Source organism: Hirundo rustica, chromosome 6, assembly GCF_015227805.2.
Source record: "Hirundo rustica isolate bHirRus1 chromosome 6, bHirRus1.pri.v3, whole genome shotgun sequence".
In the NCBI taxonomy this organism is placed as follows: Eukaryota; Metazoa; Chordata; class Aves; order Passeriformes; family Hirundinidae; genus Hirundo; species Hirundo rustica.
The window spans coordinates 59,226,789-59,251,251 of record NC_053455.1 but is presented as its reverse complement, the minus strand read 5'-3'; the positions used below and the strand labels follow the sequence as shown (position 1 = coordinate 59,251,251).

The following is a 24,463-nucleotide window of genomic DNA, read 5'->3' as shown; positions in this document are numbered from 1 at the left end:
CCTGTGGGACATGGTGTCCCTGGAGGTCACCCAGGGCTTTCCCAGTGGGTGGGAACCCTGCTGCCACAGGCACAGAGCAGACTCGCGGGTGCCTTGTCATAACATCTGTTTATTCAACACCGAAACGAAAGGGGGGGAACAGAGGAACAACTCTGGAACCCCAACCCAGCCCTGCCCAGTGACACCGGACGGAAATAAATAGGTGGGGAGGTGCCACTCGCTCTGGGGCACAGCCACAGCCCCCAGTTCTGCACAGGGATAATGACCCTGGGGTGCAGCCCCCACTGGGCACTGCCCAACGGCCCCAAAGGACCAGAGGGGAGGGGGCTGGGGGCAGCAGGGAAGACTCAGGATGGCTCAGCCCTGAGGGGATTACTCTGGTCCTCTGGGGGGGCTCTGAGCCATCTCCCAGCACACCTTAGTCTCAGGGGGCCCAGCACCCTCATCTCCTTCCTATGGCCTCGTGGCCCAGCACTGGCTCTGTCCCCAGGTGCTCCTTGTTGGGAAATCAGGGATGCGGCGGAGGGGGGACACGGCCATGCCACCCTCACTCCTCACCCTCCAGCTTGAGGCTGACACTGCGGGGCTTGGTCCGGGACAAGCCAGGGGGTGCTGAGGGGGGCCCCCCATCCCGCTCTGCCTGGCTGGAGCCCCGGGAGCGCAGGAGCTGGCTCTGCTTCCGCAGGAAGTCGACAGGCGCCGGGCAGCCATAGGTGCCTTTGCCCAGCACGGGTCGTGGGGGGCCCTTGGGGGAGTGAGCCAGGGCTGCGGCTTCCAACTGGGCCAGGTGGGCAACATAACCCTCGGAGAGGAACTGCAGGACACACAGATAGCCTAAGCTGGTGGCCACGGCCAACTGGTGAGGTCAGCCATCGTCCCCTGCATCCCCAGTCTGTCCCCAGCCCTGCCACCACCATACCTGGCACTGGTTGTGGAACTTCTTGACAGGCCGTCCCACAATGTAGATGTGTGCTGGCGTGAGTCCCAGTGAGCTGTAGACGGAGACATCCTTGGTGGAGCCATAACCGGCAACTATGGAGATCTCTGCCTGTCCAGGGACAAGAGCATTAGGGCAGGGAACAACCCTTCCCCACAGGGACAGCCACCCCCAGGGGCTGGGACACCCTCACTGTAAGAGGGACGGCTGGGAGCTGCCCTGAGAAGCTTCCAGCTCTGCCATGGCAGTGCAGTCCAGCTCCCAGCATCTCCACCAGGATGCAGAGGTGCACAGGATTCAGCACGGCCCACTCCACCAGCCCTGTGTCCTGGCAGCATCCCCATCCCCACCTCGGTGCGCAGGCTCTGCAGGAAGGCGGCTTTCTGGCGCAGCGGGTCGTGGGTGAGCCCGTCACAGAAGGAGACGGCGCCATGGGGAAAGTTGTGCTGGGAGAGCCAGGCCACCACGCGGTGCTTCTGCATGTCGGGGCGCCCCGTCACATAGATGATCATGTACCCCGAGTCCTGCCAGTGCCTAGGAGGGGACAGGGGTGGCTGCCAGGAGCCTGTGTGGAGACAGTCCTGCTATGGGAAGCTGGGATCTCCCAACACAGCATGTGTGAGTGCTGCCTCCAAAACCTCCGTGTGCCCAGGAATTTTATCAAGAAGGTACAGCAGAGCTGTGGGGACCACATCCAAACTCAGAAAGGATTATTTTCCATGATAGGGTACCAGCATAGAGATGATGTGCTGGAGGCAAGGGAGTGATGGAATACCCTCCCCCTTGTCCCTGCTCTGACAACCCCCTGCTGAGTTGTCACACCATGGAAGATGGGGAGACTGACTCCCTGATTGAAGGGCACCCACCTTACAACATCCACAGCCCCCGCCCGCACTTTGGGGTCACTGCCCATGATGGAGACGCTTGCGGTGAAGGAGCCGTCGATGCTGAACACGACGGACTCGGTGCCACGGGCCACCACGGTCAGGTACGCCTCGGCATAGCTGTGGTCCCCTCTGCGAAGGCGGAGGTGGTGGCTCAGCACCGGCCCTGCTGCTGCCAGGGCAGCAGGTGTAGCTCTGCCAAAAAGGCTGGAGGAGAAACTGAGGCAACAGCTCACCTGACCACCATGCGCACAGGGTAGATCCCGATGGCCAGAGCCTTGTCTGGAGGGATGGTGAAGGTCAGGCGCCCGCTGCCACTCGTCACCTCGGTGCCATAGTACAGCCACTTCCCCGACAGCGGCTGCGTCATGATGTAGATGTCCACCTGAGAGAGGGAAACGGGGCTGGGCACGGGCTGGACCCCAACATCCTGCTGTGTCCCCACCTGCAATTCCTTACAACCTTCTCCCACCGCCGCACACAGGGTCCTGTTAACTACATCCTTCCTCTACTGTGGGTGACACCAGCCCCATGCCTGGTCCTGGACACCCCACCCTGTTTGAGGGGTCCTGGTGGACCCCTGAGCCCAGCAATACCTTCTCCCCAGTCAGTGTCACCACGTCCAGGGGTCCGTACATGAAGCGCCCACTGAGGACCTGCGCTTTGCCCTCGCACACGATCACATCGCAGGCACGGTGGTTGGCTGTCACATTCTGCAGGCATACGGAGTGTTCAGCAGCTCCAGGGGGAGCTCCTGAGATACCACCAGGACACCTCTGGGCTGTGGGATTGTCCCAGAATCCACACGCCCCAGGATGCCCCAGGTGGCCTCCCACCAGCCACGTACTCGGATCTTCACTTGGGTGCGCTTGCGCTGCCACTTCTCCCGGGGGATGGCGGGGCTGTAGATGGAGCTCTCCTCGCTCTCCGCAGGCTGCGGGCCCTCCTTCTCCATCACCTGCCGACGGCACGGTGCTGGCTCAGCCTCCGCCGGCCCCGGCTTGCCGCCCACCCCACCGTGCCCACCGTACCTGGCGCAGGATGAAGGCCACCACGTCAGAGGATTCCCAGTAGCTGGCGTGGAAGAGGTGGGGCAGGGTGATGGTGGGGAAGGCAGTCAGGGCGTCGGGGCAGTACAGAGAGTAGTCAATGCGCTTTGGGCCCCACCAGCGCTCCAGGACTGCAGGGAGAGCTGGAATGAAGCCTTTTCCTGACCTCATCCCCTGTTGCGCAGCCTGAGGTGCCCGCATGGGATGGGGGTGGGTGGGGACGGCACTTACTCTTGACAACCTCGCTGGTGTTAGCAGGAGTGGGGGGCTCTGCCGGCTCATTGCCCTTCCAGAAGCCCCCAAAGCTGCCAGTGGGGGTTGGGGGAGCAGCCACATCCATTTTGGGCAGGAATAGGGCAGAGTGTGTCTGCAGGGCCTCCGCTGAGGAGAGAGCTGGGTGAGCAGACCCAGAGCCCCCAGGGACACCCACCACCCCAGGACATTCCTCCAGAAGAGCCCCAGTGGAGTGGGAAGGGCTGGCACATCCCTCTCTCCCAACCCAGGCAGGATGTGGGTGCTCTGGGTACCCTGACGTGGCCACAGGGTGCCGGCACCAGCCTGATGGGAACCTGCTCACCCAACAGGGATGAGGTGCCGTCACCCAGAGGATACTTCTGGTATCGGGGCACGCTGAGCGGGGGCACGGCGTGGAAGGCCTTGGCCAGGAGGGGCTCCAGGCGGGAGGCACACGGATCGGCGGCGTGGAAGAGGTTGTAGATCTGCTCACAGGCAGGACGCAACTGGGCCACTGCAGCACAGAGAAGGGTCAGGGGCGCCCACGAGGGCTGGAGGGCACTGGGAGCAAAACACCCAGGAGGAGTAAAGCAGGACACAGAAAGAGGAAAGGCTCTAGAGGGAAATTTGGGGCACCAGGGATAGGCTGAGGCTGGCACAGAGCAGGGACACTCAGCCACCCACCAACACCCACACAGCCAGGGCTGGGCATGCAAGGGGCTCAAACCCAAGCTGGGCTCTCTGGGGTGGTCCTGGGGAGCTCAGGCTTGTCGGGTGAGCACGACTCAGGGACTTGAGCCCTGCAGGGAGGGTCAGGGGCTAGCACCACGGCAGGCAGGGATCCTCACCATCCAGAGCAGGCATGACGGTCTTGCGCAGCGCGAGCACCAGCCCCAGTGGGGAACCGAAGAGGAAGAAGCCGGATACCTTAAATTCGAGGCGGGTGCTGGCACCCTCTGCCCCATCCAGCACCGTGGCACTGCTCCGGGGTGCCTCTGCCTCCAGTGAGGCCTCACTGGCCTGCAGGCTGGGACAGCAGAGACAGTAGGCACAGGGACGGATGGCAGCATCGTACTCCCACCATCCTGAAGGCAAAGCTGTGCCTGGCACGGCCCTGTTATGCCAGAGAAGCTCCCGCAAGATCCTCCTGGGGCAGGTAGCCTCCATGAAATGCTCCCTCCCAGCCTGGAGCAGGTGGGAATTGCACTGTTCCCCTAAAGGACAAGGTAGGAGGTCATCCCCCTTGGGCTCACCTGCACATGGAGCTGTGCTGCTGGCTGTCCCCCTGTGTCCCTGGGGCCTCAGGGCTGGCCTGGCCCGATACCGGCACTCCCTCTGTCCCATCAGCCAGCGGGTCCTGGCCGCTGCACTGCTCCGGGGAGATGGGCTCCGTGCTCTGGAGGGGGAGACAGCAAACACCCAGACCCCACGTAGCCCCCAGTGCACCCCCAAAACCTCCCCAGAGGGTGCTGGGATGCAAGGCACTCACCAGGCTGCCACGGCGGCTGCTGCTCCGGCTGCCCCCTGAGCCCGCCCGGCTTTGGCACAGGGCATCAAATCCCAGGATGCCACCCACGCAGTCCCCCAGCAGCACCACCTGCAGCGACCACAGACCCATGAGGACGGTGACACCCCCAAACCCTCCATGCAGGGTCACAGCTGGACCCAAGAGCCAAGCTTCCCCCAAAATTCCACCTCACCTGGCCGCAGAAGCCAGTGCCCTCTCCAGAGTGCAGGAAGGCCGCGTAGGCCTGGTTGGCACGGGTGATGACGGTGCCCACAGCGTGCTGGTAGGTGCCTGAGGAGGTGGCCAGCAGTGGGAGCGCTGCCAGCGGGATGTGGTCCTGGCTGCTGGACAGGCTGTCCCTGTCATGGCTGTAGGGGCTGAGCCTGAGGGGGACATGGCAAGGGATGAACGGGACTGTCCTGATGTCCTGATCCCACGTGCATGGTACTGGTTCACCCCGGGATTCCATAGAGGGAGTAATCCCCATCCCATTCCCTCCCACCAAAAGACACTTGCTCACCCGGGATGCTGCGTCTGGAGTTAACCCCATCCCATCCAATTCCATACCATTCCATGCTGCCCTGATGTCCCCATCTCTCCGCACAATTCTTGCTCAACCCAGGATGCTGCACGAGGAGTTATCCCCATCCTATCCCATCCCATCCTGCCCCACTGTCCTCATCCCACAAGAAAATGCTTGCCCTGGGATACCACACCAGGAATTATATGTATGCCATCCCATCTCACCACACAACACATGTTTGTCCCAAGATGCTGCACCAGGAGTTAACCCCCATCCCCTCCCCAGTCCTTAATGTCCCACCAGAACTGAAGTCCCCTCTCCAAGGATACCAGCTCCCTGGTCCCCTGCTTTCCCAGAGGGAATCCATACTTGGAGACAAGGGCGTAGGCTGCAGCACAGATGGGCGGGCAGGGCACCAGGCGCAGGGCCACGTGTCCCAGTGCTTCGGGAAAGTGGACACGGGTGACAGCATCAAAGGTGGCGGCCAGTGTCTGCACATCCGCCTGCTTGGAGCCCGGCTCGCCCGCTCCCTGATCCAGGATGTTCCCACTGTGGAGGATGAGGAAGAGCGCGTGGATCCGGCACATCTGCTCCGTGCTCTCTGCCGCGCTGCCCTGCAGGAAGAAGAGCAGTCAAGCCGTGGGGCACTGCAGGAGGGCGTGGCCTGAGGGAGGGGACACGCACCTCAGAAAAGCCAGATGTTCCCAATCCTTCACCATCCCCCTTGGCGGCGCCGGCTCCGTCCCCTGCGAGCACACGGCCCTGGTGAGGCAGCTGGGGTCTCCAGGTGGGAATCAGGCCCCTCCCAGGACACCCACGCCAGGATTAGGGGCCAGAGCACCCCCAGCGCTCACCCAGTGCCTCATCAAGCTCCACTGGCCTCTCAAGTGTGTCCAAGAAGTCGTTGGAGCTCCACTTGGTCATCTCCTTGGCAAAGACCTCATCGCTGTCAGACAGATCCTCTGCAGAGACAGGAAGGAAGCGTGGGTGGGGGGGCACCCCTGTGCCTGCACGTCCATCCTCAGATGCCCTTGCCCCCACCCAGCCTGTTCCCAGCTGGCGCCAGTACCGTGGGCATCGAAAAATTCCTCTTCGGAGCTGTTCTCCGAGTCCCGGGCAATATTCTGCATCCGCCACTCCGACAGGCTCTGAGGAGACACGCCCCCTGCCACCCATGGAGGGTAAGCACTCACAGCCCCCTGCAGAGAGACCCCCACTCCTGCCCCACAGCTCCCCCTTGGTCCTGGACCCAGACCCCCCCAGGGAGATCTGGGGCCATCCCTGTGACACCCGGAGTCCCTCCTTGGGAGATCCCTGACCATCCCTGGGTTACCTAGGACCCCTCCAAGAAAGCTGGGACCAGACCTGGGACACCCAGGGCCCCAGCCCAGCCTGACATTTATGGAGAACAGCAGCATTCACGGTATAACCCCACCAGACCTGCTCTCTCACCTCCATGCTGGGAAGAGTACGAAGACCGGGAAGAGGTGGACCACTGCTTGGCAAAGGTATCATCGGAGGGGGTGTCGGTCCCTGCCTGCAGCTCGGCCTCCACCTGCCTGCCAGGACCACCTGGCTCTGGCTGCCCCTCGGGGCTGATCCCAGCCGCCGGTGGCTCCTCGCCCTCGCCACACTTGGCCATCTTCTGCGCCAGCATTCGCGCCGTCTCCTCCTCCAGCTGCCGGATGTCCTCCATCGTCAGGTCCGTCCACTCATCCTGCCAGCACCAGGCTTGGCGGTGGGCGCGCAGCATCACCTTCCTCAAACCTGGGCAGGGAGGAGAGGGGGAAGCGAGTCCAGTGTGATCCCACGGCTGCCCAAATGACCCTCCGGCTACCCACGGGTCCGAACTCACCCACGTCATGGATGAACTGCTCGATCTTGGACTGCATCCCCCAGTATCGGAACTCCACCTTGCAGAGCTTGTAGGCGCACATGAGGGGCCCGCTGGCTGCTGCAGCCTCCAGCCAGTCATCCCCCAGCGGCCCCCGGCCCGTCTTGGAGGAGTGGTAGAGTTTGGGATCCTCCTCGGGCTTGTATTCCCCGGGGGAGATGGGGTCACGCACAATGTCAATGGTGTCTGTGGGGGGAACGGCGCTTGTCACCCCGCAGCGCTTGGCGAGGGGGGGACAGGTAGGAAAACAAGGAAAAAGGGACAAAAATCAGGTCAAATTTTTCCCACAGGCCTCGCACCCAACACAGCAGGCAGCAAACACTCTCTGTCCTAGAATTCTAAAATCTTGGGAGTTCTAAAATTGTAGAATCCTGGAATGGTTTCAGCTGGAAGGGACCTTATACATCATCTCATTCCATCCCCTGGCCATGGGCAGGGACATCCTCCACCATCCCAGGTTGCTCCAAGCCCCATCCAACCTGGCCTTGGACACTTCCAGGGATGGAACACCCACAGTTTCTCTGAGCAAACTGTCAGGGTCTCACCACCCTCACAGGGAAGAATTTCCTGACAGAACATGTAAAATCCCATGACTGGAACATCACAGACATCCTTGGAGCAACCAAAGGCATCCCCGGCCCCATGTGGGATCCCAATCCGGCACCCCAGGGAGCGGCACAGGGACGGAGGGGCTGGGAGTGTGCGGAGAGCCGGGGCTGACACACATACGGGCAGATCTGGCAGCTGCAGAGTGATCCCAGCCACCCTGGGGCACATGGGGGCTGAGGACAGGGACAGCTCCCGGCTCCCCCCACAAAAAGACTGAGAGTCCCCCAAAAGAAGGGCACAGCAAAATCACCACGTGACAGGAGCCTCCAGAGCACCAGGGTGAAGGACAATGAACCCCATCCCCAAACAAAGGTGACCTCTCCCGAAATGAGCATGAGCTCCCCCAAATGAGGATGACCTCCCAAGACAAGAGAGAACACAATCCAACTGCAGTTTGAGCTCAATCCAGCATAAAATCTCCTAGAATTTGGCTTTTCCAGCCCTGCCTCCAGGTCATGGTCTGGGGGATCCCAGGGCTCCCAGTACCATCCCACAGCACTGTCCCCATTCCCAGGCTGTGCCAAGCCCTGCATTTATTTGCCCCTCTTTGATGTTCCCAAGGTGCTGTCAGACTCTCTTGCTGCGGCTTGGGCTGAAAAAAGGGGGAAAAAGAAAACTACAGATGCCCTGAATCCACAAAAATGATGCAATGCACAGCATGATGCCAAGCATCTTGGATAACAGAAGCAAAGAGCTGGGATAGGACCTGCTGTCCCCAAGCAGCTCCTGGCAGTGTCATTCCCATCACAATCCAACTCCCTCTGCTTTTGCCACTGGGAGAAAGCTGCCAAGGAAGCAGTTATCCCTGCGGATCACCCAGACCATGTTTTTCCATCGCCTTTTGAAACGTGAGAGGGGTTTAAATCTGTCAGTGCTACAGGACACCGGGGCAGAGAAAATCCCAGCGGGATCCACAGTGGGGCTGGTCCACTACAACCCTGCTCCCTGTGGAAGGCAGCAGCCACTAGAGATGCTGAGTGCCCTGTGGAATACCCACGGGACGGGCACTAGAGTGGAAAACCAGGCAGCGGGCACAGGGCCATGCCCTGATGCCGTCTGCTTGGCCCTGGTTGCTTCCTGGGGGCAGTAGGGGCAGAATTCCTGCCCCCAGGTCCCAGCCATCGGCATCCCGGACGGACATCCCCAGTGCCGCAAAAGCCGGGGAGAGAAATAGGTCAGATGAATCATTTCCTCCAAGTGCCTATTTTAGGCCTCCATTTTAAGAGGCAGCGCGTCACTCTCCACACTCTGGTGCCTGAACTGACCACGTCCACACCACCAGGAAGGGGAACCTGGCAGGGAGGGAAGAATCCCACCCCGAGCTCCTAGTTCTGCCCACCAGTCCTCCTGGATAGGAGCCAGAGAGCAATCTGGAGCAAAGCCCCGGGGAGAGGAGGAGCAGGGCAGGGAGAATGGGGACATGCTTTTCCAGCTCTCCCTGCTCCAGCTGATCCAATACACACCACAGGACCCAGGTGTTGAGTCCCATGTACACCAGGAGAGACTGAGAAGGCATATCCGTACCAGAACAAGGCTGGAACACAGAAGGAGAGGGGAGCAGGGTAGCACTAAAAAGGAGAAGCTGCAAACAGAAACAGAGGCAAGGGAAGAGGCAGAGGACAAAACTGTCCCTGAAAATATCTTTAATGCGGAACTTAATTCAGCAGCATTGAGAGGGAGCGGGCAGGGAGCTTGGAGCAGGGAGCTCAGGATCCAGGGAGCTCTTCCCTTCCAACATCCCTTAAACATGAGGACCAGCAAGGAGAGTGAAGTTGAGCCCCTAAGGCCCCATCACAACCACACACCCATCCCAGAAGCACTATGTGGGAATCCCAGCAGCCACAGTGCCCAGCTCCCCAGGCCAGCCATACCCACCCAAAATCCTCTGCCTCTTCTCTGCCGCGCTCAGGTTGAAGATGTTGGTCTGCTGCCCCGCATCCGGGCGGTAGTACGTCTCGATCTCAATGGAAAACTTCTCCACGAAGGGACACGTGTACCTGGAAAGGCACAGGACTGAGCCCGGGCGCACGGCCAGTCCTGCAGCCCACTCCGCCGCCTCCTAGCTCCCACCTGGTTCGCGTGTAGGGATAAGCATTCCAGGACTCCTCCTCCACCTGGAGCGCGGCTTTGGGGAGCAGCGCCCGGAACCAGCTGGGGATGTGGGAGCCGACGTGGTAGATTTTGTGGGTGTACTGGCCGCTGCCCCCAGGGCCATCGTTGTAGGGTCGGTTGGCCAGGATCTCCACACCACTGCCCTCACCACTCGACTCCTCCCGGCTCTTCTTCTGCACAGAGACCATGGCTCAGCGCAGCCCCTCCAAGCCCCAATACCCCCACGGGTGCCCAGAGTCCCTGTACGCTCCTGCACCCATGTGCTGAGAACCCTCAGCCCCACCCCCTGCTTGGCTCGGTGGTCCCAAACCCACCTGAAGCCTCGGTGACACCCCTGCAACCTGCCAATCCCTTGGGATCAGCCTCAGGCCCCCCTGTGCCTCCGCAGGCTCCAAGTCCAGCCCTACAGCTCCCCAGTTCCCCACATGCAGCCCCACAGCCCCCTTGCCCCCTCCAGCACCCCATACTCAGCCTCAAAGTCCCCTGTGCACCCCCTGGCTCAGCCCTTCATGCTTCTCCACAGCCCACTACACCCTTCAGGCTACAATCCCCAGCCTCTCTCAGCCCCCTGCAGTCTCAGTCCCCAGCACCCCTCCAGCTCCCCATGTCCATCCCCACAGCCCCGTGCACACCCTCACTCTTGGCCCTCGGACCCCACACCCCTCAGGCTCAGCCCCACAAACCCCACACCCGTGCAGCCCCCGGGCTCATCCCCCAGACCCCTGCAAGCCCCAGCCCTCCCCGCTCAGCCCCGCAGCTCCCTCCAGCCCTCATGCTCAGCCGCGCATCCCCACCTGGATCATGTAGAGCTGGGCCACCTGGTACTCCTCCAGGCTCATGGGCAGCAGGATGTGGTACTCCTTGATCAGCATGGCGGCGGCGGGGCACGGCGGGGGCAGCTCCTGAGGGGGCTTCCGTTACACCGGACCGGGCCGGCTTCGGGACAGCTCGGGCCGGTTCGGCACCCCTTCAGAACCGCTCCGGGCACACTCAGCTCGGCCCGGTACCGCTCAGTCAGGGTTCGGCCCGTCTCGGAGAGAGACGCTCCGCCCCCGGGGTTCGGCTGAGTCCGGTACCGCTCGATTCCGGGTTCGGTTCAGTCCGGTACCGCTCGGCCCCAGGTTCGGAGAAGCTCGGCCCCGGGTTCGGCGGAGTCCGGTACCGCTCGATTCCGGGTTCGGTTCAGTCCGGTACCGCTCGGCCACCCTCGGCCCCGGGTTCGGCCCCGCTCGGCCCCACTCGGCTCGGCTCCGTTGCCATGGCAACGCGGCCCCCTCCGCTTCCCCGCGCCCGCCCGCCCGCCCAGTCCCCGCCGCCCCCCGGCCCCACCGAACCTGCGCCGCTCCGCACCGGCCCCTCGGATCGTGACATCACAGCCCGTTCCCACGGCGACGGCCGTGACGTAGGGAGGTGAGGGGGGGGGCCCCGTGACGTCAGAGAGCGGAAGGCAACGAGCGCCACTCGCGGGCGCTCCGCGTGTGCCGGCACGGCCGCCCCCGGAAAAACCCGGTGTTTTATTTAAAAAGCCACTTTTTTTTTTTTTAAGCGATCAACGAGTGGTTTGATCACTCCTGCACCTCTGAGCTCCGGGACGCCAGCGCATCTCCAAACTCTACCCCGACTCCCACACCACTACCCCGCGCCCCACCGTCACCCCTGCGGGGACACACCGAGGCCAAGTCCCAACATCGTCTTTTATTTATAAAAACACGCATTTATAAAGAGCGGAGAGCGCGGGGAGGGGGGGGCTCGGGCAGCACGGCGGCCCCCCCCCCCCCCCCCGCCACCACCGGGAGGTCCCGGGGGGTCCCGGGGGGCAGCTGCCGTTACGTGCGGGCGTTCCGCTCTGTCTCTGCCAGGCACTCCCTGACCAGCGCCCGGGCGTGGATGATCCCTGCGGGGAGAAGCACAGGGACACCTCGAATCACCCTCCAGTCGCTCCCCGCGGGGCTGGGGAGCCACGGGGGTGCAGCCCCGCGGCCGCCCGGTTCCCCCCCCCGCCCCTACCCCGCTTCAGCCGCTCCATGGCGCTCTTGCTGCCGGCGTAGGTGGGCCGGATCTCCTTGCCCATCTCCTCGATGACCGAGAGCAGGTCGGTGTAGGTGCTCTGCGAGCCCTGCGCCCCGGGGGGCTTCATGGCCTGCGGGAACAGAGGGACACGCAGAGACGGAGGGGCTGGGGGCCACCCCCGCCGCCGCGCCCGGCCCCACCGGCTCCGGCCCCGCGCCTCACCTGCACGTAGCCCATGGACGGCGGCCCGAAGTCATTGAAGAGCGGCCGGAAAGGGGCGGCGGCGCCAGGGACGGAACCGGAGGGCGACGGGACGCTCGTGGCTGCGAGAAACTGAGGGTCACGGCCGCACTCCCCCTTCCTCAGTACCTGCCGGTACCACCCCTTCCCGAGGTACCCCCCCTCCAGCCCTCCGGTCCCTCTCCGCTCCCGGTGCCCCCCGCGGTTACCGCGGGGTTCTCTCACCGGCGGAAGGTGCCCCGGGCCCCGGCGGGGCGGGGCTGGCGCTGGCGGCTCCGGGGGTAGCGGGGGCGGGAGCGATGGGCTTGTAGGACATCCCCGACGGCCGCCCGCCGCTCCCGGATCCCTGGAGCCCCGCGGCGGGGGTCGGCGTGCGGCCCCCGCGCTCGCCCCGCCGGTTGTATCGTCGGTGCCCGCCTCTCTTCAGCTCAGCTCGGCTCCGCTCGGCCCGGCGGGAAGCCGGGAACCGGAGCGGAGCGCGGCGGCCCCGGTTCCCGGTAGCGCTGCGCGGCCCCGGCCTGACCCGGGTCTCTCCCCCCTCCGCCGCCGCCGGCGCTCGCGGTGATGACGCAGACGCGTCACGACCGCGACGTCATCACGTCGCCTCGCGCCCGCCGGCCGGTCACCGTGGAGACACGCGGCGTCGGCCCCGCCCCCTCGCTGCCTCGCCGACCACGTGACTGAGGCGTAGACCACGCCCCCGCTCGGCGGGGGGCCCGTCTCCGGGTCACGTGAGCGGCCGGCGCCACCACCTCGGGGACACGGCGGGGGGGCACCGGGAGCGGCGCTGTCGGCACCGCCGCGCTCCCCCCGCCGCCAAGCGACCTCGTGTCACCCCGCAGCCCCGAGCCGGCGCCGGTCAGAGCGTCCCGACTCTCTGCGGGGTTGAATCCCGGCCCGGACTTTGTGGGGCATCGCCGCCGCCCGTCCCGGGAACCGGCCCCACCCGCCGGCTATGCATTTCCCGGAGCCCCGTGCCCGCACCGGTGAGGGGTTGCCCGGGGTCCCGGCTCCCCGCGGGGCTCCCGTGAGACACGGTGGGAATTCAGGGTTTTGGGGGCTGCCAGTGGATGGCATGATCGCGAATAAACCCTTTGGATACAACATAAGACACAAAACAAAAGTCTGCACAGAGAGTTTTATCATTTCATATGGGCAAAATTGGCCCCAAAACTGCAGCCAGGGCAGGGAGGGTACCTTCAGCAGCCCTGCCTGCAGCTGACTGAGGCCCTTCCACCCTGTAATGCTTTATATTTCTCCTCCAGGGTCTCCTGGCTTGGCTGCCAAGTCTCCCGTGTGCTGGGGGCGCAGGCCAGAGCATCCATGAGGGTCTGTGCCAGCCCCGAAATGGGAGGGATGCCTCACCCTAGGCAGGTCTGGGGTAGGTCTGAGCTCAAACCACGGTGATGGGGAGGGTTATGCTGTGCAGTCCATGTTAAACGTGGTGCGGAGGGAGCCTGAGGGGCTCAGTGTGGCACACACAGAGTGGGAACAGAAGTTGGAGGGATGGGGCACAGCTGAAGGAAAGGGGACCACGATGACGTGAGTTTTAGGGTGAGGTCCGGGTGGGAAGGGGGATGACGCAGGGAGAGAGAATGCAGATGAGGGTGAGAGCGGTCGAAGCTCAGCCGAGCCTGTGCCAAAAAGGGTCCCGACTTTGGCCTGGGTGCCTCCCACCACGGTCAGACTTTAGCATCGGAGCAGCTCCAGCACCCGGCCTCACCCCGGGCACGGGCACCGTCGCGCCAGCACTGCCCCGGCCCCTGGAGCTGGGTGTCCCTCTGTGGCCCCCTCCTCTTCGTAAGGCACGGGGGGCTTGGGTCCCGCGTTGGCACACACAGCCCTCAGCGCGACATCATCCGCACAAACTCTGCAGGGGGAAAACACATGGGGAACATCCCAGAGTGTGGGGACGCTCCTGGCCCCTTCCCTGCTCCTACCTTCGAAGTCCACCAGGCCATCGCCATTGAGATCCACGTCCTTGAGGATCTCATCCACCTCCCGATAGTTGAGCTGCTGCCCCAGGAGCTTGCGCATGGCCTCCCGCAGCTCCGCCATGCTGATCTGTCCGTCCCCATTGGTGTCAAACTACAGACAAGGTCCCGTTGCCATCGGCCACCTCTGGCACGCTGGCAGCCCACCCGTCTGTCCCCGCCATCCCCGTACCTCACGGAAGGCGTCACGCAGCTCCTTGATCCCAATCATATCCGCCGTCTCCGCCAGCATCTTGGGGCCCATCAGCTCCACGAAATCATCAAAATCCACCTTGCCCCCGGCTGCAGCAGGAGAGGGGTGTCAGCAGGGCATGGGGCAGGGACTGACGGGGAACTGCCGCCCCACCACGTACTGATCTGCTGGGACAGCTCGATGAGCTCCATCTCGGTGGGCATGTAGCCCATGGTCCGCATGCACTCGCCCAGGTCCTTGTAGCTGATGTAGCCGTCGTGGTCCTTGTCGAACTCCCGGAACGCCTGCTTCAGCTCTGGGGACACCACAGCATCACCACCGGCACCCCGGCACCGCCACCCACCCGAGTGGGACGCCCTCCCCAGCGCCTCACCTTCGATCTCCTCGGGCCGCAGCTCCCGGTCCTGGGGAAGAGAAAACGGGAAGAGACGAAGGAGGGGTCCTACTCCCGGGGATCCCACAGGGATTCTGCCCTAAGCCCCGCCGGGAGCGCAGACAGCACACGGGGAGGGGACGGTCGCGTACCCGTTGGGTGATGGCGATGCTCTGCCGCAGGAAGATGCAGGCCGGCCCCACCAGCCCCTGCAGCACCGAGTACCCCTGCATCTGGGGGGTCTGCGCCGCGTCCAGCACGTCCTCGGGGTCCCCTGCGCCGGAGCCTGGAGCGCCCGAGTGCGGCTTCCCATCCTGCAGGTGGATCAGGCGTCAGCGGCGAGGGGGGAGCCGAGCTGGACCCCCTCCTCCTCCTCCTGCTGCTGCTGCGGGCTATCACAGCCCTGCTGTACCTTGGGGAGCCGCCGCTCAGGGGTCTTGGTGCAGTTGCCCATGGCTGGGGGCTGCCCCCGCGCCGCAGGACATGCCTGGCCCCGGGGGAGGGCCTGGCTGGCGCAGACCGCGGGGCTGCCACCGGGGATTTGAGGTTTTTATGGAATATCTGGGGATATGCAGGGCAGCCGCGGGGGGGTGGGTGCCGCGCCCGCGTGCATAATCCTCCGGATTATTCCCCGCTCGGCCGCCCTGCTCCAGATGTGGGCAGCCGCCCAGCTGTTCCCCAATCCCGCAGCCTCCCTGCGAGGGCACGCAGGATCCCCGGCGCCCACCGTGCCCCGGCGCTGCCCCTGCCGCCGGTTACCTGCCCAAAAACGGGCCGCGGCCGGGGCCCCGGCTCCTCGGCAGCCCGGTGCCGCTCCACGGGGGACGCACCACTACGGCTCCACCTCCCCCTGCTCCCCGCAGCGCCGGCGGTGCCGGGACCCCTGAGCCGAGGGGCCGGGCGGGAGCCGCGGGCACCCCTCCGGCCGGGGCCGTGGTGCCGGGGGGTGCCCCGGCAGGTGGGGGGCGCGGGGCCGCTGCCGGTGCCGCGCCGCTGCGGCCCGCGGAAGAGGAAGAACATTCCGCCCGCTCCTGCTCCTTCTCCCCACGAGCGGGGCCAAGCAGGAAGAAACCGGATCGCCCCTCGCAGGGACGAGGCCACCGCCGTCCCCGGGACCCGCCGCGTCGCCCAGGAGATGGGGCGGAGCGCAGCGACCCCCCGGAGCGCTGGGGTGGGGGGGAGCGGGACGCCCCGGGGGGCTCCGGGGGGGGGCGGACGGGGCGCTCCGGTTTCAGCGCCGAAACCCGACCCGGGCCCGGGCGCAGGGCACGTGCCGGCGCGCCGCCAGCGAGGCCACGCCCCCTCCGGGGCCGCGAGCCCGCCTTGGGAACGCGCCCCCTGCTCCGGGCCCGCCCCTTCGCGCGGCCGCGCCCCCAAACCGATCCTGCTCCGGCCTCTCTCGCTGACGTCACCGCCGCGCCGCCGGCGCTCCCCCTGACGTCACCGCGGGGGCGGCTGAAGGTGACGGTGGTCGCTCCTGGTCCCGGTGCCGGTGGCCCCCGCCATGGCCGGCAGGCAGCTGCTGGCGCTGCGGCGCCTGCCCGCCGCCTCCTTCTCGGTGAGCGGGGACGGGGCGGGGAGTGCCGGCGCCATGCGGCGAACACCCGGTGTTCCCGGTGCTGAATCCTTGTGTCCCCGCAGACGGCGCCCAAGAAGACGCAGTTCGGGTCGCTGCGGGATGAGGACCGGATCTTCACCAACCTCTACGGGCGGCACGACTGGCGGTGAGTAGCGGGAGCAGCGTGGGCAGTGCCGGTGCCCCGTGCCCGGTGCCACCGTTCCCGGTGCCATCGTTCCCGGTGCCCGCAGGCTGCAGGGCGCGCTGCGCCGCGGCGACTGGTACAAGACGAAGGAGATCCTGCTCAAGGGCGTGGACTGGATCCTCGGCGAGATCAAGACCTCGGGGCTGCGGGGCCGCGGCGGCGCCGGGTTCCCCACCGGGCTCAAGTGGAGCTTCATGAACAAACCCCCGGACGGGAGGTGAGACCGGGACCGGCCGCGGCTCCGGTACCGCGGGCCCGCCCTGCGGGGAGCACCCCCTGACGCGAGCTGCCCGCAGACCCAAGTACCTGGTGGTGAACGCGGACGAGGGCGAGCCGGGCACCTGCAAGGACCGGGAGATCATGCGGCACGACCCGCACAAGCTGCTGGAGGGCTGCCTGGTGGCGGGGCGGGCCATGGGCGCCCGCGCCGCCTACATCTACATCCGCGGGGAGTTCTACAACGAGGCCTCCAACCTGCAGGTGCGAGGGAGCGCCCCACGGCCGCCCCACAGCGCACGGCACGGCTCGGGGCGCTGCGGGGCTCACCGCCTGCCCCGCTGCAGGTGGCCATCCGTGAGGCGTACGAGGCCGGGCTGCTGGGCGGCGACGCCTGCGGGTCGGGGTACGCCTTTGATGTGTTCGTGGTGCGCGGCGCCGGCGCCTACATCTGCGGGGAGGAGACGGCGCTCATCGAGTCCATCGAGGGCAAGCAGGGCAAGCCCCGCCTCAAGCCCCCCTTCCCCGCGGACGTGGGTACGGCCCCACAGCTCTCTGTCCCGAATTCCCAGCTGCCGCCCCAAAGCAGTTGTCTCCAGGACACCGTCCTGCTGCGAGGACAACACCCCAGCCAATACCACGTCCACTCACAGCTCCCGCTGTTTCACAGAACGGTGTGGGTTGTAAGGGACCCGAAAAGTCTGTCTCATTCCACAAAATCCCAGGTTGCTCCAAGCCCTGTTGAACCTGGCCTTGGACGTTTCCAGGGACGGAGCAGCCACAGCGCCTTTGGGCCACGTGTGCCAGGGCATCACCACTCTCACAGGGAGGAATTTTTTTCCTAATGTTTTCCCAGGTGTGTTCGGCTGCCCCACCACGGTGGCCAACGTGGAGACGGTGTCGGTGGCCCCCACCATCTGCCGGCGCGGCGGCGCCTGGTTCGCCAGCTTCGGGCGGGAGCGGAATTCCGGCACCAAGCTCTTCAACATCTCGGGGCACGTCAACACGCCCTGCACGGTGGAGGAGGAGATGTCGGTGCCGCTGAAGGAGCTCATCGAGAAACATGCCGGTGAGTGCCGTGGCCGAGCCGGGCCGGAGCGGGGCCGGAGCTGCAGGTCCTGACCCTCCTCTTCGCAGGAGGTGTCCGCGGGGGCTGGGACAACCTGCTGGCCGTCATCCCGGGCGGCTCCTCCACGCCGCTGCTGCCCAAGTCCGTGTGCGAGACGGTGCTGATGGACTTCGATTCCCTGGTGCAGGCGCAGAGCGGGCTGGGCACGGCCGCCGTCATCGTCATGGATAAATCGGTAAGGGACGCGTCGCCCCCCCGGCTCTCCCAGCCACGGTGGGACCCTCGCCTTCCTCACCCTCCCTCTCTTCCCAGACCGACATCGTCAAAGCCATCGCGCGCCTGATCGAGTTCTACAAGCACGAGAGCTGTGGGCAGTGCACGCCGTGCCGGGAAGGTGAGCAGGGGGCCGTGCCGGGTGGGGGGCTGCGGGGCGGGGCACGGCGGGGACCCATCTCCCCACCCCACTTCCCACAGGCGTGGACTGGATGAACAAGGTGATGGCGCGGTTCGTGCGGGGCGACGCGCAGGCCGCCGAGATCGACGCGCTCTGGGAGATCAGCAAGCAGATCGAGGGACACACCATCTGCGCCCTGGGCGACGGCGCGGCCTGGCCCGTGCAGGTGAGGGGCCCGGAGGGCTCCGAGGGGCCAGCGGCCCTCCCCCACCCCGTTAACCACCTCCCCTGCTCCGTGCAGGGCCTCATCCGCCACTTCCGCCCCGAGCTGGAGGAGAGGATGCGGCGCTACAGCGAGGCCAAAGCCCGAGTGGCGTCGGCATAAGGATTCACCGCCACACCTCCCTGCTCCCACTTGGAAGGGGTTTCTGGGGTGCTGGCAGCACTCAGAGGGTTCTCCAGAGGGTTCTCAATAAATGCTGCTGTGCTCCCAGGCTCTGCTGTGGACGTAAAATAGTAGGAAGGGACCGACAGGGCAGAGGGCCTCTGGGTCCTGCTGCCCCTGGAGCAGGAGATCCCTGGGGATCACAGGTGACACAGCCGGGGCCTGGATACGCCAGAGGGGAGATTCTGGATTTCCACGAGGCTGGGGTTGAGGCAGAGGCGATGGCTGTAGGGTATTAACAGGCACAGTCTCCTCCTTAGGGACCCCACGCTCCCTGTCCCCACCACAGTGGCACCAGGGCTCCTCCTCCTGTGCCTGTGCCAAGGGCCAGCTGTCCCGGCCACATTCCACAGCTCGGAGCCCGGGGCAGTTCCAAACATGGCTTTTACTGAATCACAGTGTGCGGCAGCACCGCTGGGCTCGGAGCCGTGCTCGCTCCGCCTGTGCACGGGTGGAGAACCAAGGCACGGGTGGAGAACTGAGGCACGGGGACCCCGCCGCCGCCCCCTGCCCGCTCAGGCCGAGGCTTTCTGGGGAGGCACGTGGGTCTTCCTGCGGTAGCGGCCGGGCAGCAGCAGCTCCAGGGTCAGCTCGGTGATGATGGCCGTGAGCCCCCACACCTTGTGGGGGCCGTTGAGGAACACGGGCAGGGTGTATCCGTAGCCGCTGGCCGTGCGGAAGTGGGTGTAGCCCTGGTTCTCCTCACGGAGCAGGTGAGCCAGGGGCAGGGTGAACACCTCCTCCACCTGTCGGACCACAGCAAGTGGGACCGGCTGCCGCGGGAAGGGGAGCGGGCCTGGGGAGGAGTCACTCACCTCCTCAGGGTTGGGGTTCAGCGTCAAGGCCTCCAGCGGCCCCAGGTTGGCCACGACGGGCGCCACGGTCATTCCATGCTGGAAGGTGTGTCAGCGAGGGACAGGATGACAGCCCCTCCCCAGAGTGCCTGTGCTTTGACCCCCCTGCACCCAATGCAGGCACCCACCATGTGTGTCACCCCCTCACCAATGCCATTGCCTTGTGTCCTGTCACCTTGAATCCCCAGAGCTCCTGTCACCAGTGTCTCTGCTGGCCTGTCCCTGTCACCTCTAACCCATCAGCTGTGTCCCTGTCACACCAAATCCATCGCCTTTGTCCCTGCTGCCCTGTCCCCGTCACCCAGAATCCCCATAACCTGTGTCCCCGTCCTCCTGAACCTGAACCTGTCACACCTGACCCTGACGCTTGTCACCTGCGACCCTGCCACCTTTTTCCTGTCATTCCAATCCTCTGCTGCCTGCAACCCCCCCTCACCTGTGCTCCTGTCCCCCTGTCACCTGCACGGTGTCAACCCATCTCCCTGTTGCCTTGTCCCTGTCACCCAGAACCCTGTCACCTGTGTCCCTACCGCTTTGTCTCCGTCAACCAAACCCCTTCTCCGTGTTCCTGCGGCCTTGTTCCTCGTTCCTATCACCACCTTGTCCCTGTCACCCCAAACCCAGCACACCGGAACCCTTGTCCCCGTCTCCCGTGATGCTGCCGCCTTCCCTGTCACCTTGACCCCATTCCCCTGTCCCTGCCCCCTGCCCTTTAGCTCTTGTCCCCGCACGCCCTTGTTCCCCCCCGCCGGTCCCCGGTACCCGGTCGGGCAGCGTCCGGAGCTGTCCCCAGACTCCGGCGGGTGCCACCGCCACCCCCAGCTCCTCCCGCGTCTCGCGCAGAGCCGTGGCCACCGCGTCCCCGTCCGCCGGGTCCCGCCGCCCGCCGGGGAAGCTGCGGGAGGGATCGGTGTGGGGGGTGGTCAGGGCCGGCCCGGCCCCGGTGCCCGCTCCCCCCTCCGGTACCTGACGTCGCCGCTGTGGGGGCCGGCGAGGCGGCGGGAGCGGAGCGTGAAGAGCAGCGCGGGGCGGCCGCGCACCGAGCACAGCGGCACCAGCACCGCCGCCGCCGCCGCCGCGCCCCCCGCGCCGCCGCCGCCGCCAGCCGCGCCCGGCACCGCCGCTCGCTGGCGCCGCTCAGCGCGTCCCCGCCGTCCCCGGCATCGCCCGCGCCCGCCATGGCGCCGGCACGGGGCCGGGAGGAGCGGCGAGGGAGGAGGGACCGGCACCGCCCCCCGCACCGAGCCCGCCCCCGCCTCCTTCCGTGCCGCGGGTGCGACGGCCTCCTCCGGCGTGGAACGGCCCCGCCGGCTATAAATCCACCCGGGAGCCTGGCCGTGCCCCCGCCAGGGCGTGTGACCCACGTCCCACCTTCGCGATGTCCCTGCCGGGTGCGCGAGTGCTGCTCCGGGCTGTGCAGCAGCCCCCACCGGGTGTGAGAACTGCCTTCCAGCTTTGCGCCAACCTCCCGGCTCTGCCGGCTGGGCAAGTCCTGCTCCAGCCGGGATACAGCCCTCACCACGTGTGCAGCAGCCCCTGCCAGGTGCGTCCGTCTCGCCGGTGTGGGACAGCCCCTGCCAGCTGTGCGAGCCCAGCTCCCAGCTGCGCACACCCCCCTGGCTGTGCAAACCTCTGGCCAGGTGTGCAGTGCTCGCCTCTGCCCCCTCCACGGGCCTTGCAAGGACCCTTCCAGGTATCCAAAAAACCCTTCCAGGCACACATTCCTCCCACTTCTGCCAGCCCCTGTGTGCCATCGGGTGCCTGGGGTTGTCAGGGTCTGAGGTTGGGAAAAGGCTGCTGGATCAATCAGGGAGTGCTGGTCACCGGCCAGCCCCTCTTCCCAGGAAACCCCCATGGACAGAGACTCTCACACCTGCACCTTCAGCTCTCAGCAGGAAATGATTTTTAAAAAACTGTATAGAAATCATCACTCTCCATGATTCTTTGCTTCCAGAGCCTGGCATTGGCTCCACAATCCCATTCCCATCTCTGGAATCAGCGGAACCTCCGCTCCTCCCAGACGTATCGCTTCCCTGCTGGAACCTTGCGGAAGAACAGGCTGTTCCCTCGGCTCATGTTGCCCTGGAAAGGGAGAATGACCATGGAGGGGCCACACAAGGCCCAGGGTGGCCTCTCCAAACCCCACGGGGCTCCCACCCGGCTCCTCTCTGCGTCCCAGCCTTTGCCAGCGCATCCCAGCTTCAGCACTTACCTCCCTGTGCAGCTGGCTCCAGCAATCCAGCCAGGAGGAGTAGGTGGGTGCATAGGGAAGGAGACCCCCGGCCAACCTGGGGAAGGGAGGAAAGACCCACCGGGAATTATTCCCACAGGGAATTACTCCCCCACCCATTGGGAACGACCCATTCCCTCTCTGGCTCCACACTGGTTTGAACCCCAAAACCACCCTTTTCCCACTCCAAGCAAGGAGGGATGAACCTTGTAGAGTGCTGGAAGCACCTTTCCATCTGGGAATTTCAGAAAAGTGGTTCTGGGAGCTGATCCAGAGCAGAGGGACGCAGGTGTCAGTGGGATTAGGGACTCACCCGCAGTTGTTCACGGCCATCAGGTTGGAGACCAGGACGAAGGGGTAGGTCAGCATGCTGGCAAAGAACTGCGGGAAAAGTGGGGAGTGGTGGGATGTTCCCTCTTCCCTCCACACGGGAAGAACCCCCGGGAGCTTCATCCCGGGGAGGGACCGCACTCCTGCCACCTCCACAGGGTCACACGTGTCCTCCACGGAGCATCCCTTGGCCTGCTCTGGCTGATCCCAGCCCGGCTCCATCCCCACCCTGGGCAGCCACAGGATTCCGGGAACACAGCGCTCCCTAGGAAAAGGATCCACTTCCTGCCTGTGGCTGTACTCACCCCAGTGACCGCCTGGGAGTAGCTCTTCATCTCGGTCATGGTGGAGACCTGAGGGAGGAGCAACAGCACCTGAATCCCCCTGGAGCGGGGTGGTGGCTCCCAGAATACCCCTGGAGCTGCCCCCAGTCAGCTCCTGGCGCCCCGGATCCCAGAGCGGAGCCTACCCCGTTGTCCAGGGCGTAGGTGTTGATGAGGTAGGCCAGCATGTTGCACAGCCACAGGGAGAGGATGTCCCCGAGGAGCCGCGGGATGAGGCCGCTGCAGGGGAAGAAACAGCGGGAATGTTGGCCGAGGGTTGGGATCCGACTGTGCGGGGAGCTGGGAACAGCGGGTTTGGGAGGGGGGCAGCTGTCCCTGCAGCAGCCGGGGCATGGGGGAACAGCCAAGCCTGGGAGCTGCTGGAGGGATTCACAATACTCCCAAGGAGGGCTTGGGGACCTTTCCGCTGACCTCACCCCCACCGTGCCCCTCCCTGCCTTCCCGGCACTCACGCGAAGAATCCCAGGATTCCCTCTTCCCGGTAGATTGTGGCGAAGGCGCTTAGTGTCCCGCTGGGATAGGGAACAAAAGGGAGGAAAACGTCAGGGGACCCCAGGATTCCAAGCCCCCCCCGGAGCACCCCGAGCCCGCAGGCCCCGTACCTGTACTTGGTCTCACGGCCGATGAACTGCACCATGCAGCGCAGGGTGATCACTGCGGGAACGACACGGGAACGACACGGGAGTGAAAGGAGGCACCTGGCGCTGCGCCCCAGGGTCCCCTGGGATGCGGGGACACCTACCGTGGAAGGGGTGGGTGATGAGGGTGGCGGCGGAGCGGGCGACCATCTCCCGGGAGGTCTGGGAACAAAGGGAGCATCACCAGGAGGGGACAGGGATGTGACATCCCACTGCCTTCCTCCTCCTCCTCCTCCTGTTGCTCCTCACCTCCTTGAGCACCTGCTCCAGCGAGGACACCTGCTCCTTCTTGTTGGCTCCAGGCTGGAAGGGGAAAGAGGAGCCAGGTGGGAATAGTTTTCCGGAGAGGGGACGTTGTCCCCAGGGTAGGGCAGAAGCCCACCAGAGCGCTCCGGATGCAGGGCTGGGGTGGTCTGAAGCAGGGTGTGTGGGGAAGGAAAGAGGGAAGAAAAAAAGAAGGGGAGGAGGAAGAAAGGACAGAGGAAAACAGAGGGGAAAAAGGAGGAGGGAAGGAATAGAGAAGGGAAAATGGAGAGAAGAACAGAATGAAGAGGGAAGGAGAGAGAAAGAGAAGTGGAGAGAAAGATGAAGAGAAGGAGAAAAAGGAGAAAGGAATGGGGGAAAGAAGAGAAAGAAAGGTGAAGGGAGGAACAGAAGAACAGAGAAATGGAAAGAGGGAGAAAGAGGGAAAAGATGGATTCCCCGTGGGGAGCATCTCTGCACCCACCTCAGCCTGCTCGGCCTCCTGGTACCGCTGTGGAGCAAAGGGCAGGGTCAGGGCAGGGTCAGCACCGCGCGGGGAGCCGGGGGGCCCCGGTGCCCCGCTGTCCCGGCGGCAGAACCGCCGGTTCCCGCAGCGCCCCGCGCCCCGCCCGTGCCGGTACCTGCAGCACTTTGCTGTGCACCACGGTGCCGATGGCGCTGGAGCACAGGCGGGGGGCGAGGCCTTTGAAGAGTCCCGCTCTCCCGTCCACCTTTACGATGTGCTTCGCTGGGGACAGCGGGGACCGTCAGCCCCGGGGCGACCCCACGGCGGCACCGGGACGGCGCCGGGGCGGCCCCACCGGGGTGGACTCACCGTAAGAGAAGAGGCCGGGCAGCTGGTATACCTGGCGGCCGAAGATGTTTCTCCCCAGGGTGGGCGGCAGCGGCTCGTAGCCCACCTGCAGCGGAGACAGGCGGGCTGTAGCCGCCGAGCGGCCGACACCGAGCCCGGTAACCCCTCTCAACCCCGCCATTCCCGCCCTTACCTGCACCAGCACCTTCACGTACATGAGAGGTTGCGAGAGCACGGTGAGCCCCGAGCCCAGCAGCACCTGCGAAGCCGCGTCCGCCATGGTGCCGCCCCGGCGTCACGGCACAGAAGGACACGGCCACGGCTGCCGCCGCTTCCGCTTCCGCCTCCCCGGTACTTCCGGCGCCGCCGTGACGCGCTTCCGACCGCTGGGGGGCGCCCTAGGAGGGCAGCGGCTGCCATGGAAACGCCCGGCGCCGCCGCGGGGCTGTTGCCATGGTAACGGGGCCTGCGGGCACCCACGGGGCCTGCGGGGACACCGCGGGCACTGCGGGGACAGCGTGATGGCAGGGCTGAGGAGACACCAGGGTGGCAGAGTTAGTGACG

At 65.4% G+C, this 24,463-nt stretch overlaps 6 protein-coding genes across 8 annotated transcripts; 1 reads left to right on the top strand and 5 right to left on the bottom strand.

Annotated features, from left to right (window-relative positions):
- Positions 1–91: 91 nt before the first annotated feature.
- Positions 92–11,135, bottom strand: PITPNM1 (phosphatidylinositol transfer protein membrane associated 1). Of its 2 annotated transcripts, XM_040066282.2 has the most exons (24): positions 11,084–11,135; positions 10,544–10,651; positions 9,708–9,922; positions 9,513–9,634; positions 6,990–7,214; positions 6,587–6,901; positions 6,204–6,299; positions 5,989–6,096; positions 5,819–5,880; positions 5,504–5,748; positions 4,805–4,994; positions 4,594–4,701; positions 4,358–4,500; positions 3,953–4,131; positions 3,448–3,618; positions 3,102–3,251; positions 2,853–3,001; positions 2,669–2,779; positions 2,418–2,534; positions 2,058–2,206; positions 1,804–1,953; positions 1,288–1,471; positions 920–1,048; positions 92–814 (listed from the first exon to the last, which is right to left on the bottom strand). In XM_040066282.2, exons 2-24 carry the CDS (start codon positions 10,619–10,621, stop codon positions 548–550), a joined length of 3,663 nt encoding a protein of 1,220 aa, XP_039922216.1. In that variant the 5' UTR covers positions 10,622–10,651; positions 11,084–11,135; the 3' UTR covers positions 92–547. The 2 variants fall into 2 exon arrangements, with proteins under 2 accessions (XP_039922216.1, XP_039922217.1); XM_040066283.2 differs by lacking the exon at positions 11,084–11,135 and having other exon boundaries at positions 10,544–11,015.
- A 307-nt stretch (positions 11,136–11,442) lies between these two features.
- On the bottom strand, positions 11,443–12,550 carry CDK2AP2 (cyclin dependent kinase 2 associated protein 2). Its single transcript, XM_040066516.2, has 4 exons — positions 12,225–12,550; positions 11,982–12,082; positions 11,757–11,889; positions 11,443–11,643 (listed from the first exon to the last, which is right to left on the bottom strand). The coding sequence occupies exons 1-4, from the start codon at positions 12,313–12,315 to the stop codon at positions 11,576–11,578; spliced, it is 393 nt and encodes a 130-aa protein (XP_039922450.1). The 5' UTR covers positions 12,316–12,550; the 3' UTR covers positions 11,443–11,575.
- A 569-nt stretch (positions 12,551–13,119) lies between these two features.
- On the bottom strand, positions 13,120–15,197 carry CABP2 (calcium binding protein 2). Of its 2 annotated transcripts, XM_040066457.2 has the most exons (7): positions 14,972–15,194; positions 14,712–14,873; positions 14,560–14,590; positions 14,347–14,481; positions 14,166–14,275; positions 13,940–14,087; positions 13,120–13,869 (listed from the first exon to the last, which is right to left on the bottom strand). In XM_040066457.2, the coding sequence occupies exons 1-7, from the start codon at positions 15,011–15,013 to the stop codon at positions 13,844–13,846; spliced, it is 654 nt and encodes a 217-aa protein (XP_039922391.1). In that variant the 5' UTR covers positions 15,014–15,194; the 3' UTR covers positions 13,120–13,843. The 2 variants fall into 2 exon arrangements, with proteins under 2 accessions (XP_039922391.1, XP_039922390.1); XM_040066456.2 differs by having other exon boundaries at positions 13,120–14,087; positions 14,972–15,197.
- A 783-nt stretch (positions 15,198–15,980) lies between these two features.
- On the top strand, positions 15,981–18,497 carry NDUFV1 (NADH:ubiquinone oxidoreductase core subunit V1). Its single transcript, XM_040066398.2, has 10 exons — positions 15,981–16,117; positions 16,201–16,283; positions 16,369–16,539; positions 16,619–16,802; positions 16,886–17,075; positions 17,395–17,607; positions 17,676–17,842; positions 17,920–18,001; positions 18,082–18,227; positions 18,303–18,497. The coding sequence occupies exons 1-10, from the start codon at positions 16,064–16,066 to the stop codon at positions 18,384–18,386; spliced, it is 1,374 nt and encodes a 457-aa protein (XP_039922332.1). The 5' UTR covers positions 15,981–16,063; the 3' UTR covers positions 18,387–18,497.
- A 315-nt stretch (positions 18,498–18,812) lies between these two features.
- NUDT8 (nudix hydrolase 8) lies at positions 18,813–20,480 on the bottom strand. Its single transcript, XM_058421061.1, is given in 5 exon segments — positions 18,813–19,192; positions 19,262–19,339; positions 20,063–20,195; positions 20,267–20,387; positions 20,390–20,480. Coding segments are annotated over 5 exon segments (654 nt in total). The 3' UTR covers positions 18,813–18,961.
- A 700-nt stretch (positions 20,481–21,180) lies between these two features.
- MTCH2 (mitochondrial carrier 2) lies at positions 21,181–24,255 on the bottom strand. Its single transcript, XM_040066455.2, has 13 exons — positions 24,093–24,255; positions 23,921–24,005; positions 23,727–23,833; positions 23,570–23,596; positions 23,092–23,145; positions 22,947–23,004; positions 22,807–22,858; positions 22,657–22,716; positions 22,330–22,423; positions 22,166–22,213; positions 21,844–21,911; positions 21,513–21,588; positions 21,181–21,382 (listed from the first exon to the last, which is right to left on the bottom strand). Exons 1-13 carry the CDS (start codon positions 24,177–24,179, stop codon positions 21,296–21,298), a joined length of 903 nt encoding a protein of 300 aa, XP_039922389.1. The 5' UTR covers positions 24,180–24,255; the 3' UTR covers positions 21,181–21,295.
- Between the last annotated feature and the right edge of the window lie 208 nt (positions 24,256–24,463).

Bases quoted from the DNA above. Each gene is read 5' to 3' on its own strand.
- MTCH2 (XM_040066455.2), bottom strand. From the start codon at position 24,179: ATGGCGGACGCGGCTTCGCAGGTGCTGCTGGGCTCGGGGCTCACCGTG. The intron at 23,146-23,569 runs GTGGGTGCAGAG...TTCCCCTTCCAG, and splicing joins AGGAGGCCGAGCAGGCTGAG to CCTGGAGCCAACAAGAAGGA. The intron at 23,005-23,091 runs GTGAGGAGCAAC...CTTTGTTCCCAG, and splicing joins TGGAGCAGGTGCTCAAGGAG to ACCTCCCGGGAGATGGTCGC.
- NDUFV1 (XM_040066398.2), top strand. From the start codon at position 16,064: ATGGCCGGCAGGCAGCTGCTGGCGCTGCGGCGCCTGCCCGCCGCCTCC. The intron at 16,284-16,368 runs GTGAGTAGCGGG...CGGTGCCCGCAG, and splicing joins TACGGGCGGCACGACTGGCG to GCTGCAGGGCGCGCTGCGCC. The intron at 17,608-17,675 runs GTGAGTGCCGTG...TCCTCTTCGCAG, and splicing joins GCTCATCGAGAAACATGCCG to GAGGTGTCCGCGGGGGCTGG.
- CDK2AP2 (XM_040066516.2), bottom strand. From the start codon at position 12,315: ATGTCCTACAAGCCCATCGCTCCCGCCCCCGCTACCCCCGGAGCCGCC. The intron at 12,083-12,224 runs GTGAGAGAACCC...AGTTTCTCGCAG, and splicing joins GCCCGGGGCACCTTCCGCCG to CCACGAGCGTCCCGTCGCCC. The intron at 11,644-11,756 runs GTAGGGGCGGGG...TTCTCCCCGCAG, and splicing joins CATGGAGCGGCTGAAGCGGG to GGATCATCCACGCCCGGGCG.
- PITPNM1 (XM_040066282.2), bottom strand. From the start codon at position 10,621: ATGCTGATCAAGGAGTACCACATCCTGCTGCCCATGAGCCTGGAGGAG. The intron at 7,215-9,512 runs GTGGGTATGGCT...TTCCCCCCACAG, and splicing joins GAAGAGGCAGAGGATTTTGG to ACACCATTGACATTGTGCGT. The intron at 2,535-2,668 runs GTACGTGGCTGG...GTATGCCTGCAG, and splicing joins GCACCCAAGTGAAGATCCGA to AATGTGACAGCCAACCACCG.
- CABP2 (XM_040066456.2), bottom strand. From the start codon at position 15,013: ATGGGCAACTGCACCAAGACCCCTGAGCGGCGGCTCCCCAAG. The intron at 14,276-14,346 runs GTACGTGGTGGG...CTCCTGCTGCAG, and splicing joins CGAGCTGTCCCAGCAGATCA to CCGGGGGCAAGGTGGATTTT. The intron at 14,088-14,165 runs GTACGGGGATGG...CCTTGTCTGTAG, and splicing joins TGCGTGACGCCTTCCGTGAG to TTTGACACCAATGGGGACGG.